At 43.7% G+C, this 14,926-nt stretch overlaps 2 protein-coding genes across 2 annotated transcripts in view; one reads left to right on the top strand and one right to left on the bottom strand.

The window, feature by feature from the left end:
• LOC118302683 (protein kinase C-binding protein NELL1-like) overlaps window positions 1-14,926 on the bottom strand; it is a 217,373-nt gene that overhangs the window by 97,604 nt on the left and 104,843 nt on the right. The gene's annotated exons all lie outside the window — the stretch shown is intronic.
• Window positions 8,488-14,729, top strand: LOC118302684 (piggyBac transposable element-derived protein 4-like). Its single transcript, XM_035629029.2, has 2 exons — window positions 8,488-8,981; window positions 10,529-14,729. The coding sequence occupies exons 1-2, from the start codon at window positions 8,845-8,847 to the stop codon at window positions 12,612-12,614; spliced, it is 2,223 nt and encodes a 740-aa protein (XP_035484922.2). The 5' UTR covers window positions 8,488-8,844; the 3' UTR covers window positions 12,615-14,729.

Below are 14,926 nucleotides of genomic sequence, written 5' to 3'. Positions count from 1 at the left end.
CGCACAGATGATTCCACACGCCATTACTGGGTCATGAAACTAGTATCTGTCGCCTGTCGACCTCTCCACCAGAACACGGCGCGATCAAAGAGAAACTCATTTCAAAAAAAGCATCACTGCAACATTTTTCTCGAGACTTCTGCTTGGCTACAAATGAAAAGAAGAAAAAAGAAGAAGAAGAAAAAGACATCACTGCTTCCCTTCTTCTGAGTAATTGTTCTTAATGTTGTTGTCTTCAAATCACAGACACGCGTTGAGGCGTCAAATGCTCATTGCTCGGTGAGCTCGGTAAACGAAGACAAAAGCCGGCAAGTTGAGGGGGAAATGTGAAAATTACTATATGTGAATTTTTGAAAACTAAAGGGCCATTCCGCGGTGCGAGGTACAGTATGCCGGAGGGGGGCCAATGTGTATTATACCCTGCAATGTGCCTTTCACTTTACTCACAAATGCACATGCCCACCCATGTCTGCCTGCAGCGGGAGATCGTTAGGTGCTATAGCAACACACAAATCCGTTTAGCATTGTGGGATGACGAGGAGCGACCGGAGCGATTACCTCTGCTGCTCTCCAGGACAGCGGAATGGGTGACATTGTACAGAAGTCGACTGAGCCAAGAGATGCGTGACGTTATTTCACCACAGATCACATGTGACGTATTCCTTTTGGTTTCTAGTAATTGAATCACTTTGGAAAAACATCTAACTTCACAGAAGCTGCTGAATGTCGGTAATAGGCATGACATTTTGACGGTATGAAAAGAAAAAAACGCTGTTTCCCTTTCCATTGAATTGGGCGGGCACCGCCCCTAAAATGTAAAATTGATTTTAATTTTATATATATGTATATATATATAATTTTTTCTTTAATGTATTTTACATATAATGTCAAGCAGTAGTCATTTCAGGTCACTTTCCTTATACACCTCATTCCTCATTCCTGTATGAAAGATTGTGGATGAAACTTAACGTGATTTGTGAACCCTAACCCTAACAAGCCCGAACCCTAGTCCCCCCCAAACCAGTAAACCGGGGGGAAACACTGGTTGAACATTAGTAAATGTTGTATGTTAACATGGTGATCGTTTGACTGCTCTGTACTGTCGGAGAGATTTGTTCCTCTGCACATTACGTGACCTGTGGGGTTTGCACTGCACTTTTGGTTCCTTAGTCAGGATATCTGTTATCACTTGTGTCCGCTTTGTTCCGTGGGTACCCACTGAGGAAGCGACACGCGTTACAACATTAAATCGCAAAAGTCTCTTTGTGAATAGTCATTTTAACTTGGGGGCGGACAGTTCATACCGTCGGGACGGTATATGACGGCAAATATTAGCGGTTTTGGACACCGTGGGTTTTTGATACCGTGGTATACCTGGAAACCAGTAACCGTCCCATGCCTAGTTGATAATTCTATCATAGGTTGTTTTGTATGAAAAGACCACTGCTGTCCTTTTTTCTGGTGAGAACTTTTCTGGACGGGATAACTAACTCTGTGATATGTGATTGCTTGATTGTTCACAGTGATAAACCCCCGAGGCTAAAAAACTCAGGGTATTAAAGGAGGATTCATTCGCTGCTCTTGTAGTGAAAGCATCCATTGTTCACCGCAGCCCATTTGTGCCAGAAATTGATACTTCATACGACTACCAGAGATATTACAATGGGGTGGGGGGGGAAAAACAAGAACAAGAACTTGAATACTCACAGGAGGTCTTTCAGTTCGGACATGACCATTAGTAATAAGAATTTGTGCATATCTAAAAAGAGCTCTAAGTGAAAAGTACATGGACAAAGGTTGGAAATGGGTTCTTATATTCTCAAAACAAAAATAATTTCAAATCCACCATAACAACGGGCTGCTGGAAATTGGAATTCGGTCACAGTTATACATTAACAAAAGTCAATGAGTATTTTGGGCTTTTCTGCGTCAGAATTCTGAGGTGTGCAATTTTAGTGATTGTCCAATTTTCTTTTCCAATTTTTGTTAATCCCAGCTGTGTGTCTGAAATCAAATTAGTGCATAGAAAACCAATGATCCAAACACAACTAAACCAAACACACACACACACACACACACACACACACAAGACATTAGAATACCTAGAGCCACAGGAAAAGTTTAATTCGTCAACTTCGTAAACACAGATCAGGGGGCGGCGGGTACCAGAAGACGACACGCGCTGCATGAGAGGAAGTGGTGTGAGCGGCGAACGCAGCGGGCTGAGAGTGTACGGGAGGAGGTGTTGAAGCTTCGCTCGCTTCGGCGGAGAGAGGCAAATGGAAAAATAGAGTAAGAATTAAATAAAGATGGAGGTGTAGATGAGCAGGAATCCTTGGGAGGCCGGAGAGAGTAGAAGATGCGGCAGTCTTTGCTGCAGTGGTCTGAATCATTCATCCATCCTTCCTTTAGTTCTTTTTTATGGCGATCTCGGTAAACATCAGCCCCGCGCCGTGTGTGTGTCGGAGGAGTTGTTTCCTCCAACAGCATGTGAACGCTGCTGAGGGATGATGGATGGTGAAGAATAACACTCTGGGCGCCTGTTCTTTCCTCATCTGCCCTTGTTTCTTTTAATCTCTTATCTCTTTCATCCTCTCTTACTGAGGGGTTCATGAAAGTTTCAGAAGCTCGGCATGGAGTGCTTTTTTCCTCAGACGCAGTTGACCGTTTCCTGTCCAGTATTTACACAGCAGTTGAAAACAACTGGGCATGACATCCACATTGATGCAGTATGCATTATGTCCCATACATTTTTAATCCGAGGAAGCGGTAATAAAAGCTGCACGCACATCGTCGACGCCACACGATACTGTTGTTCCACACGGCTCCGGGCTACAGGATCGAAAACGACTCTGGTCTCTTCCCTCAAACACTCTCTCTCCATTTGCTTTGTTCATTTATCTAAAACTGCTTTCTGACTATCTCAAAAGTCCACACCACTTGGCGATAAAGCGAAAAAGCAATTTTCTTCCCCTTGTGTTTTCTGCCCAGCTTGATAACGACACAGGCCATTTGTCATTGACTTCCACGTTGACCCATTTGAGCGTTTATGTGTTCTTATCCGGTGTCCTTATCAAGCATCATCGACGAATCGGTTTTGAAATCCATTACAAATGACCTTACAAATGACAAAATATCATCTATATGACAGCTTTCTGACCTCCCACCATTAAGGTTGGTTTTTGGTTGGGATTAGGAAAAAGCAAAACAAACACATGCAACCATTGGGTCTGTCATGTCAAAGTCATAATCATACACTTTCTGTGTCGTCCACGTCAACCTTATCCAATGTCACACTAATTATATACCTTTCTTTGTTTTGTTGACAGGTAAGAGGCATCACTTCCACAAGCACAAAGAGCTCCAATTTTCTTGGGGAGGATTGGGTTATTTTACACATTTGGTAAATTTGTTTTCTCCAACATTGGAGACTCCTGGAAAATTCTGCAATAAAATATGTCTACGTTGTGCAACCTTCCACTCTCTCTCCCTCATTGAGGAATCCTGCGACTATGAATATTCATGATATGCAAATAACACAGGCCCCGCCCACCACAGCTGCTTGTTCTAGGTTGACCGGTGAAAGTATGTGCGCAACAAGATGGCTAGCGGCAACATTGGCGAGATTCAGCCATAAAAATCTCTTGAACTGCTAATGTTACACTAACTGTCTGCTGACACACCTGCGGTCCTCTTGTGGATGCTAACTGCTAATGCTAACTGTCGGCTGACACGCCTGCCGTCCTCTCATGGCTGCTAACTGCTAATGCTTATGCTAACTGTCGGCTGATGCACCGGCCGTCCTCTCGTGGATGCTAACTGCTAATGCTACCGCAAACTGTCTGCTGACACAGCTGCTGTCCTCTCGTGGATGCAAATGCTAACTGTCTGCTGACACACCTGCTGACCTCTCGTGGATGCTAACTGCTAATGTTAACGCTTACTGTCGGCTGACACACCTGCCGTCCTCTCATGTATGCTAACTGCTAAAGCTAATGCTAACTGTCGGCTGACACACCTGCCGTCCTCTCATGGATGCTAACTGCTAATGCTACCGCTAACTGTCTGCTGACACAGCTACCGTCCTCTCGTGGATGCTAACGCTAACTGTCTGCTGACACACCTGCCGACCTCTTGTGGACGCTAACTGCTAAAGCTAATGCTAACAGTCTGCTGACACACCTGCCGTCCTCTCGTGGACGCGCTGCCTCTGCTGCACTGGAATTTTCCGCTTCCTTTGTCTCACATTTTGCATATTCGACAGCCATTGTTTTTCTGCATTTGTGACGTGCCAAATGTAGCTAGTCCAGGATTTTCGTTTTAATTTCAAATTGCAGAGAAGTGACACTTCCTAAATTTCCCCCTCCAGGAGAGGAATGTGAAAACACGTGACAACATGTGCTCAGATACAAGTCCTATATAGTCGATGTCAGACATTTTAGAGGACAGAAAACTCTTTTTTGAGCGGAGGGGGACTAGACAATTTTGTTTCCCTGCGATTGGCCGTTTCATATCAAGATGCTTCTCGGGAAGTCGCAGTTTGACAATGTTACGCATTCAGTGTTTGTACTTTTGACTTTTAATCATAGACCCATATATTTTATGACACACAAGTGTTCAGCTTTTGCACTCCTGGTTCAACCAGGTCTTTGAAGTCAGACACCTAAGATTGTATTGGGGAAGAAAAAAAAAACGAACACAAAGTTTTCCTTGTCAAGAGCGCGGGCGGCCACATTAACTCCTCTCACATCACCACTGTATTAAACATGATCAGATATTGCATTTCATCCACAGCTCAGACCAGCAACGGCTCCCACAGAGGACATGTGGGAAGTGTCATCATAGCCCACATCATTCCAACACACACACACACACACACACACACACACACACACACGCACACACACACACGCACACACACACACGCACACACACACACACACGCACACACACACACACCATCCTGTCATCATGCCTCAAAGAGCAGCACAAAGAAGAGAAAAAACATCTTTAACATGCATCATTCAGATTCCCCGGCTCGAGGCTACATCCAACACTGCGGCATTGGGAGCGTCGCTTCACCCTCGATCCAATTACCCGGATCGGTTTGGGTTAAAAAACAAAACAAAACATGAAAACGTGCATTTGCACTTTTGCAAGTAAATGCTCAATTTGGCTCCATGAGATTTGAATTCACTCCCTCTCCCCTGCCGGAGGTTGGTGGGAGGCTTAATGCTGTTTTCCATTACACCTCGGGACTTTTTTTCCGGACTTGGAGGTCGGTAATTTGGAGTTCCGTCCTGCACACCGTCTTAGCAGAGATCGCTTCAGTTAGAACATTTCAACAAATTTAGAATAGCAGCATTACTGTGAATATTGAGATTTAACATGCACTAATTGGGGTTTTTTACACCCCAAAGTGTCACCTCATCATTATTTCGTCTCATTCGCGGTTGCACATTTTGGTGATTAACCTTTCCTTCATAAAGATCACACTTCCTCTCAAATGAGAGAATAATTTTTCACAAACTTTCTGTGAGATTTTTGAGAGGATTTTTTTTAGGGATTTTCTGTCATTATTTTATTTCATGTTTCTGATCCAAACCGTCAGGTTGACGTTAACCTCGTGCGTCTGGTGCCTGGTAGGAACCGCGCCTTCCCTTTGGGATCATTTCCGCCATTTTATTTTTTAACGTAAATTAATAATGAGGCACACTAACAGTATCTGGGGACCGGGTGCCATTACGAAAAACAAACAAACCTAAATTCACAAAAGGCTGAAACGTGAGTCACATGAAAACCTTTGAACGTTCCAGAATTTTAAATTGCAGCTGTGACAGCCTGAATAATTCATGACCTCCTTGTGACTCTGGTGGAAAAAAACTGACTGTAAAGTTTCTGCTGAGCGTTTGCTGCTTGCTCATTTTTGCTGTGCTGTGAAACGATGATGTCCCGGAAATATATCTACACCAGAGAGGACGCAACGATTATCTATACCCATAAAAATATGATATTAAATGAGCTTAACGTGGATTTCTGCTGCATTGCTTTAATCGGAGTCTACGTCTTCTGTAGAAAATAGTCCCGTGTGATGAGGTCTCTGGAATTTTTTCCAACGCCAGGAGGTTACGTGAAAGTTATGGATTTGTATGAAAATCAAAGGTAGATGGTAACGGGTTAATGCATTTATGACGGGACCCAGATATGGATTCAGGAACTTGTTGAAGGATTCTACCATTGCGAGATGAAGGTAAAACCTACTCAGCCTTGGCGGATGTCTGCGTTCTCGGCTTCATTTCGTTTTTTTCCCATGAACTGACCCTTTACCCGCTTAAAATCTTATGCTGCACAGAGACTTTAAAGGAGTCGAACAAAAACCCCAGTGATTTCCTGAACTGAAAGCTCATTCAAGCGTGCACATGATGAGGACACGTAACGTAGCGGCTCCTCCATTCAGCTCCTCCGCACACTACGGAGAGCTGAGGTCGTAAAAGCGAGTGGGAGTTTATTTCAGCCTCTGACTTTTGAACGGGGAGGGGGGCGGCGAGGTCACGCAGCAGCGCGGTCAGACTCAATCCCGTGTAACGCCGTTGATCATGACTTCCCTGCACTCTCTCTCACAAACACATATTAGTGTAATACGTCATCATGCCCACGCAGCAGACGAATGAACACTGCGCTGTAGCGCAGCGAGGCGTCGGCACTCGCACACACCGAAGATTCACCCGACGTGCTTTGTGCTAAATGAGGTAATAAGAAAGAGGAGAAGAAAAAGAACACTCTTGACTTCCACAAGAAAGGAAATTAGAAAGGAAGGATGATGATTGTATCGCACGAGATTCGAGTGAGCCTCCGAACTGACGGACGTCATGACCCCGCCGAGGCATCGCTGACTCGACGACACATATATTTCTAGGTCGAGGTCAAAATCGGATGAAAAAACAGACGTGACCTCAGTTCATCCGTTCAAGTTAACACTGCGTTTCTACGGCGTCCACCAACACAGCCCCCATTCCCTTTAATTGTTAAGCTATTTCGATTATCGATTAATCCAAGTTCAAGTCATTTTCATGAAACAAAAGTCAAAAATCCAAAATGTCAGCTTCTTAAAGGGGCAGTGAGCGATTCTAATGCAATAGGCATTCTGTAAAAATCTGAATATTTCCTTGTCAGCTGTCACTTTTGTGTGTGCGCCGAAAAAAAACCCAATTTTTTTTAGGCTCGGGCCCTTGAATCTGTAAATAGGAAACAAATAAAGTGGTGCGGACCGCACCACACAACGCCGCGAGCGCAGTTCGTAAACATCACTCGTCGACAGCATAAGAGACGTGCTGGCGGATGGCGTCGCGACTACGCGGTTTTGGCCTAGCGGTTTGCGCGTCCCCCCACCACCCCCCCCCACCACCACCGAGGACCAGGATTCGCTTCCTGGTCAGAGCAGGGAAAATTACAACAACAACACAATATAGAGAGAGACAAGCTCTCTCCAAAATCGCGTATTGCCCCTTTAAATGTCAATATTTTCTATGATATCTTTGGTGTGTGGACAAAACAAAACATCATCTTGGGGTTTGGGGAAACACAATCTACATTTTTCACCATTTTATGGACCCAACAACTAATCGCTTAATCGAAAAAATAATCCACACATAACGGTTAATAATGATATTCACTTTCTTTACGAGACGTCGTTCACAACCAGCAGTTGCTTCTCGTGAATAGCAAACTCTCAACCTTTGAGTGTTCTCATGAATCAAAGTGTTGTAATCCACAACTACAAGTAGGTTTTGTTCATGTCATTAGTGTCGAGGATCACATTCTTTTTGTAACCTTCACTGTGAATGTTTGAATTATTTAAATTTTGTTTGTTTTCTATAGGACAGGAACAATAATAATAATAATGTGTGTGCTCGATTTGACATAATAAGGTTTATTTGGGTGAAATTATTCAGACTCGGGACCAAGCTTGACGGAGATGCCAAATATTTCAATTTTTCATTTTTCAAAGGTTTAAGGAACAGTTGTTAGAAAAAGAAATGGGACAATAATAGTCATTATATAATGCTGATAAACATTAACATTTATTTTTTATAATACAGTTAGACTCTATAATGGGCTCAATACTAGCCAAAGTTATTATTGAAGATTGTCGTCTAACTTTTTATTTATTTATTTAAAACAACAACTTTCAGGATTAAGGTTTTTTTTCTTCTTTTTTTGTAATTTAACAGCCAGTTCTTGCCCCGTCTCATTTATTGCTGGATCATTCCCACATTTAACTTTTTTTTTGATTTAAATTTCTTTTTTCATAACCCCTTCCATAACTTTAAAAAAAACATAAATAAGAACTACAATGATGTTTTCTTTTTAAATAAGAGAGATCTGACCAATATAATTAATCACAACTGAAATTTGCCATGAAAAAAAACAAGACTGTCAAAAGACTACAACAATTTTAGACATGAAATCACTAAGAGCAAAAAACAATAAAGTGCATGTATGATGTGCAAACACAGAGAGCAGCAGCAATACTGTATAAAGCAACAGTAAACAATAAAAAAATTCAATGTTACATTATTGCACAATAGAATAGTTCATTATATATTCACAAGCCTGTCATTAATTGGCTGCATTATAAAAAAAAAGCTGTGTGAGACCATATACGGAAAGTGGTAGACGGGACATCCTGTCGGAGCAGAGACCCGCGGAAGAGGAATCCTTTTTTTTTCTCTTTTCTTTTGTCTCCGGAGACGGGAGTGGGAGGACCCGGCGAGGAACCGCTTTTACGCGGCGCTCCAACTTTGTTTTTGGGAAGACTCTCACTTCTCGTCGGACCTCCACGAAATGTTGCTGTCGGAGTCCGAGGATGAATCGGAGGAGCTGCACTCGGATTCGGACTCCGGGAGCAGCACCTGCAGTCCGGAGGAGGAGGAGGAGGAGGAGGAGGACATTCCGCGCGGTTTGGCCCGTGGACCAGACCGGTGAGTTTAGACGCGCTGTGCGTTGGCGTCAATCCCAAAATATCTCTCTAGACATGATGCGACAAGTCATTTGCTCGTTGGATTCCTACGATACTCGTCTCTTGCACCAGCCAGTGACGGTCTTTGTCTTTGGGGTTGGTGGAAGAAAAGCGCGACAGATGGGATGACACAACAATGGCACGGTCGACTGAACTGCGCCGAGCCGACCGGGGTTTCGTGCGCGGCTGCAGACTAGTGTCGCTGCTGCTGCGCGGAAGCCTGCGCCAAAGTTTCCCAGGAGGAGAAACTGCTTCTGTTTTTTGTTTTTTTTGACCCCACTCCTGATCGTTTATCAAAAGTTCACTATACACGCGCACTGCCGACACCAAGCTGATGGGTGCGCGTCTGCGCGCGCATGCGCATCGAGGTCCAAGGTCCAACTTGTAACCAGATGCCCGGTTACTATGCGGAGCATTGTTATGTCTGCGGCCTGTTAATCATTAGGGGCAACAAGTCAACAGAAAACTACAACTTCACCAAAACTCCAGATCCTTTGCAGGACAGTGGCGGCTGCAGATTTTTGAAGGGCAGCGGGGGCCATGGGAAGCGGGGGTATATGAGGGTGGCCCGGCAACCCAGTTTGTGTGTATCCTGTAGATATTGTTCATTGTACTACACGTTTTTCAATTATTGCATCTTTGGAGTATAAGCTTGATGTGAAGTGTATTGCATCGCAATCTTTTAAAACAACAGTAAACACGAAGCAAAACATTTTTGAGTTGTCTAATACACGCATCATTATGTAACAGATGAGAATCTGAAAATCTGACAAAACAATATTGTGTCATCATCATAATATGCCCAACCCTAGAAGTGGTAATCTACTGATTTGAGACATGATTTGCAGTACAAGCAAGCATCTAAAAGAGTCTATAAAATCTTATCTGGCACTGGAGGAGCTTTGCCAAGTCTGAGAATTATTACTCTGAGGATGTTAAGTACGTATTTGTAACACAAGCCTGCATTAGGGTCGCTTACATGGCTGAGAGGGTCCCACGACAGACGTCACTGCGATGCATTAAGGGATGGAAAGTCAGGATATCTCGGCCTCTGCTTATTGGAATTTGACCTGTTCCGTTTTTGTAATCTTTCTCTCTTGAAGAGGCTGCAACATGAATACCAGACAGTATCCATTGTTTGGACTAACCCAGAAAATGAATCACTTAACAAATCTTAAAGTCAAAAATAAAAGAAGAAAAGCATAATGAAATACAAGACATTGCCAAGAACCACTTCTACTGTTATTTGAACATTGCCTACAGTGGCCTAACACACCCATCGAAACAACCCTAAATACAAGGACGCTCCATTACTGACCTAAATTTCTTAATCATAATATTGCATCATTAATGATAATATAAGAATGGTGGAGTGGAATTTTTTGAAAATTTGAAATTTACATTTGCCATATTCACAGTTTGTTGAACCTTCCCTCTTACTAAAGCAATACAAAATTGTATGCACAGAAAAGGCATAAATTAATGCTTGCCTATCTTCTTTAATTACAGGGAAGACTTAACTGATGAGGACAGTTCAGGCGACGAATGGGATAATACGCCCACAAAGAGAAGAGCTCCCAGAAAGCGTTGCGTCGCCGCTTCTGCTTCCCCAGTGTCGTCGTCCCTGAAACCCCCATCCAAGAATTGTCAACAGCGTCCCCACAGAAAGAGGATCCACAATGCATCTACACCCAAAAAGGGCGACTCCTCCTCCCCCCGTACTGGCAGAGCATCCTCCACTCCACGCAGGAAAAATGGAAGTGTAAAGAGACGAGCGGAGAGCCGGCTTGTGGCAGAGGAAGAGGACGAAGCGGTCGATGGAGAACGGTGGCGTAACATTGACGAGGACGACGTCGAGCCTCCTCAACCACGGTTCAGACCGGAGAGGGACGTGGGGCCGCAGCTGAACCGCACTGCGAATTACACACCACTCGAACTATTCCAGCTGTTCTTCTCTACGACAGTAATCGATACTTTAGTAAGAAACACCAATGCCTACGGGAAGGAAAAATATCAAAGCCAGAGGGAAAGCTGGGTCCATGTCACAGCAGCAGACATGTACTCCTTCATCTGCCTTGTCCTCTACATGGGTATTGTCCCGCTGAAAACTCTGAAAGAGTTCTGGAGAGGATCGAAGCTGTTCAGCCTGCCGTTCCCTGCCTCCGTCATGCCCTGTAGACGCTTCCTGGCCATTTCCCGCAGCCTTCACATGAACGATCCTGCGGTCGAAGCAGCAAATGACCAAAAGAAAGGGACATGCGGGTATGACAGACTTTGCAAAATAAAGCCACTCTATCATCAGATTGTGGAGGCCTGCTACACTTTCTTTCATCCCCGCCAGCATATCTCCATAGATGAACGCATGGTGGCGAGTAAAGCGAGGATCGGGCTCAAACAGTACATCAAAAACAAGCCTACTAAATGGGGCTTTAAGCTTTTTGTTTTAGCAGACTCAATATGTGGCTACACCCTGAACTTTTTTGTGTATGGGGGAAGAGAGGGCAAACCCACGGGGAAGGGGCTGAGCTATGACGCTGTCATGAGACTGTTGAACATCCCTTTCCTGGGCAAAGGATACAAGCTCTATGTGGACAACTTTTACACAAGTCCCACCCTTTTCCTTGACCTCCTTAAGAGAAAAATCTGGGCATGTGGCACTATTCGTTCCAATGTCGCCGGTTATCCCAAAACGAAAAGGAACGACATGGCCAAGAAAACAACAAGGGGAACTATCCGGTGGATCAGAAAGGGGAAGCTGTTGTTTGTCAAGTGGTTGGACACCCGCGAGGTGACGATGTGCTCCAGTATACACAAAGTATACAGCGATGACATGGCAAAGCGCAAGGTGAAAAACGCAGATGGACAGTGGACAGTGAAGCAGGTGCCTATTCCAGGCTGCATCAAAGATTACAACCGGCACATGGGCGGTGTTGACTTGTCGGACGCACTTATCGGCTACTACAACGTCCTCCATAAAACCCAGAAATGGTACAAAACTCTGTTTTATCATTTTGTGGACATAGCCACCGTGAATGCTTTCATCCTCCACAAAGAAATGTGCAAACTACAGAACAGGCCCGAAGTCACGCAGAAAAAGTTCAGGGAACAACTGATCCTGTCCCTGGCTGAGATCGGGTCCACGCCGCGCCGGTCAGGTCCACAGAATTACATGTTCCCTGCCTCTCCTTTCAAAGTGCCTCCTGCCCAAACAAACCCTTCCCTGTCCTCGGTGGCAGCTGCCTCTCCATCCATCGTGCCGCCCACCTCACCTCCCTGCCTGTCCCATGTGCCGCCCAACCCCATGTCTGAAGTACCCCCTGGCTCTCCTTCTACAATGCGACCTCCTTCTCTGTCCACCCAGGTGCCCCCTGCTGCTGCTACTGGTGCCCCCGGTTTAGGTCACCTTCCAGCTCACTTTGTAGAGCAAATGAGCAATGTGGCCCCCAGAGATCGGGCCACTGCCCGAAGAAGGACATGTGTGGTCTGCAAAAGGAAGTCCCCGGTCTATTGCAGCACTTGCCAAAAAACACTGTGTTTTACTATTTTGAGGAACTGCTACAGTGAGTGGCACAGAAGCAACAGTATCTGTATCTAAGTGCAAGACTCGTATAAAGTAATAGCACATACCTTTAGTCGCGACTAGTTAACAAATGTTAGATGCCATTCGGTTTCCTTGCCAAATTCTCCTAGATACCCATGTTGTATCATGATCCCCTTCTTCAAATATCCTCCAAGAACCACGAGATGTCTTTGGAAGATAGATAAAGAATACAAAGATGAACATAAAAAGAGAAATCTTCACATGCTCTAGATGGGCTGAATAACCCGTGAATATATTACAAAGGCTTCTCTTCTGTATCTCTTCTTGTAATTACTCGCTCAGATACCTCAGTGCCTCTTAAACCCCTATCAATAACGTGAGGATTTACATGAACATGTAAACTGTCTTACAAACCTAGGAGCATCATGTTTACATGTCGGTTTACTGTGCCGCCTGAATTAATGGGTCTAACATTGTTAAGTGGCAGGTGCTGCGGATACCATTCTTCGACGAACCAGATTTTTCGAAATATTACATGGTCAAGTGTCTGTGACTAAAACTGGACAACAGGCAATTTATTTACAAACCTTACCTCAAAAGCACATCTCCTAGGACTGATCACGATGCATTAATACATTTCATCAAATGAGGTATGCAGTCCACAGAAGTCTTGGATTGAAAACTGAACTATCATCTCGTCTTTGAAAAGTAATCTCACACCCAGTGACTCAGAGATTCAGTATCATAAGAGGAAACATATACGTACACTCCCAGGAGGACTGCAGTGGAAATATATACCTCATATCATCCCCTTTTGTTAGACTGGAGAATGGAACTTGAAGGTAATAACTGATGCAAGATACTTTTTAAAATATCACTGTGTATTATTACGTATGCAGACGTTTTTGCCTCGTCTTGATATTTAGAATATGATGTTTACACGAAAGAGGAGCAGTAGCTGTTTATTCGGGTATTACTCAGATTTCAGGCTGTGTGATTGGCACACAAACGTGTCCGACTTTTTGGCACCTCAGCTAATCTTTGACATTTCCACCTACCTCAGCAGTCGAGGACGAAGCCAACTTGGTTCCTGGCCGGATTTAACATGCTCAGCTAGATTTGGCTTCTTCAACTCGACTCCCAGTGGCCACAATAATGTGGCTGGAGTTGAGGATGCAGCAGCACAGATTGCATAAGGCAATTACAAATCTGTATAAGGTGTTATTTTTTTTTTGTTACACAGCAATGTGGCACTGATATTGACTTACATGAGGATTTATGAAATCTAAATGTTTACACCCATACTTCAAAGGACAGGAGGATTGTTCCTGTATATAAACTTACTGATTACAGTTGACCTAAATCAACTCCCTTGAAAACTAAATCTAGTCAAGTTTTTGGTACCACATCTGTGACACTGATATCACTGGAACTATTTTCACACTGGAAACACAATTGTCGTTGTTATTGTTTATGCATATGTAAGCAATGATCTTTGTATATAGAGAAAGAGTACTGTAAGCTTTATGTATAGCAGCATGAAAACTGTGACCTCAAAGTCTCACCACCCCTGTACTCAGTTTTGGATTATATGGACACATAATTCAACACAATATCAGAACTGTTGTATCTTAGTGCCTCTGATTAACTGTTATACTTCTGACTCTGGGGTTCGGATGTAGATGTGGATTTGTACTTTTTTTCTGTGCTCTGTAAAAACAGAATATTCTGTAAGGGATCTCTTTCTACTGTTTTCACTTTGTGTTACTTCGGTGCTTTGTAATTGAAACAACATTTTTTTTTTACATACTGTGTAGTGTAGATTGTGGTTTGCTGTGGATCATTTTGTCAAAACTAAAAGCATAGAGCACTCTAAGAAGAGAGAGTCACTAAAGATAATTTAGTTTTACGGGAATGAGCCGAGATCATTTCATCATCACCCTTGGAGGACAGGCTCATGTTTCAGTGATGCTAAATGTGTAAAATAATGATGTGGCACACTGGGAGTGTTAGGAACAAAACATTTTTCATTATCATCAAAGTGATTCATCACGTTTTGGTTCTCTTGAGACATGACACTGACATACCTCGAAGCCGCTGACAACCCGGAATTTCATATGAACATTGACAACGTACATGGATTGCTCTTGTGAATTTGTATCAATACAATGACGGAAATTGAACGCGGGTCTGTTTTTCTTTGGATTTCTTCAACAATTTAACTGCATCACACTTGCAGATGTTGCTAAAATGGCGGCATTTGCTCGACTATGATGCCATGGACTGTCATCAATAGTTCATAATCTGAAGACAACAACACGGAGACTCCGAGAAACCAGGCGGAAGAGGAAATTAGTAACCAAAAG

This window comes from Scophthalmus maximus, chromosome 4 (assembly GCF_022379125.1).
Source record: "Scophthalmus maximus strain ysfricsl-2021 chromosome 4, ASM2237912v1, whole genome shotgun sequence".
NCBI classification, from domain to species: Eukaryota; Metazoa; Chordata; class Actinopteri; order Pleuronectiformes; family Scophthalmidae; genus Scophthalmus; species Scophthalmus maximus.
Note: the sequence above shows the minus strand (reverse complement) of the source record. Positions and strands in the feature narration are given on the sequence as shown.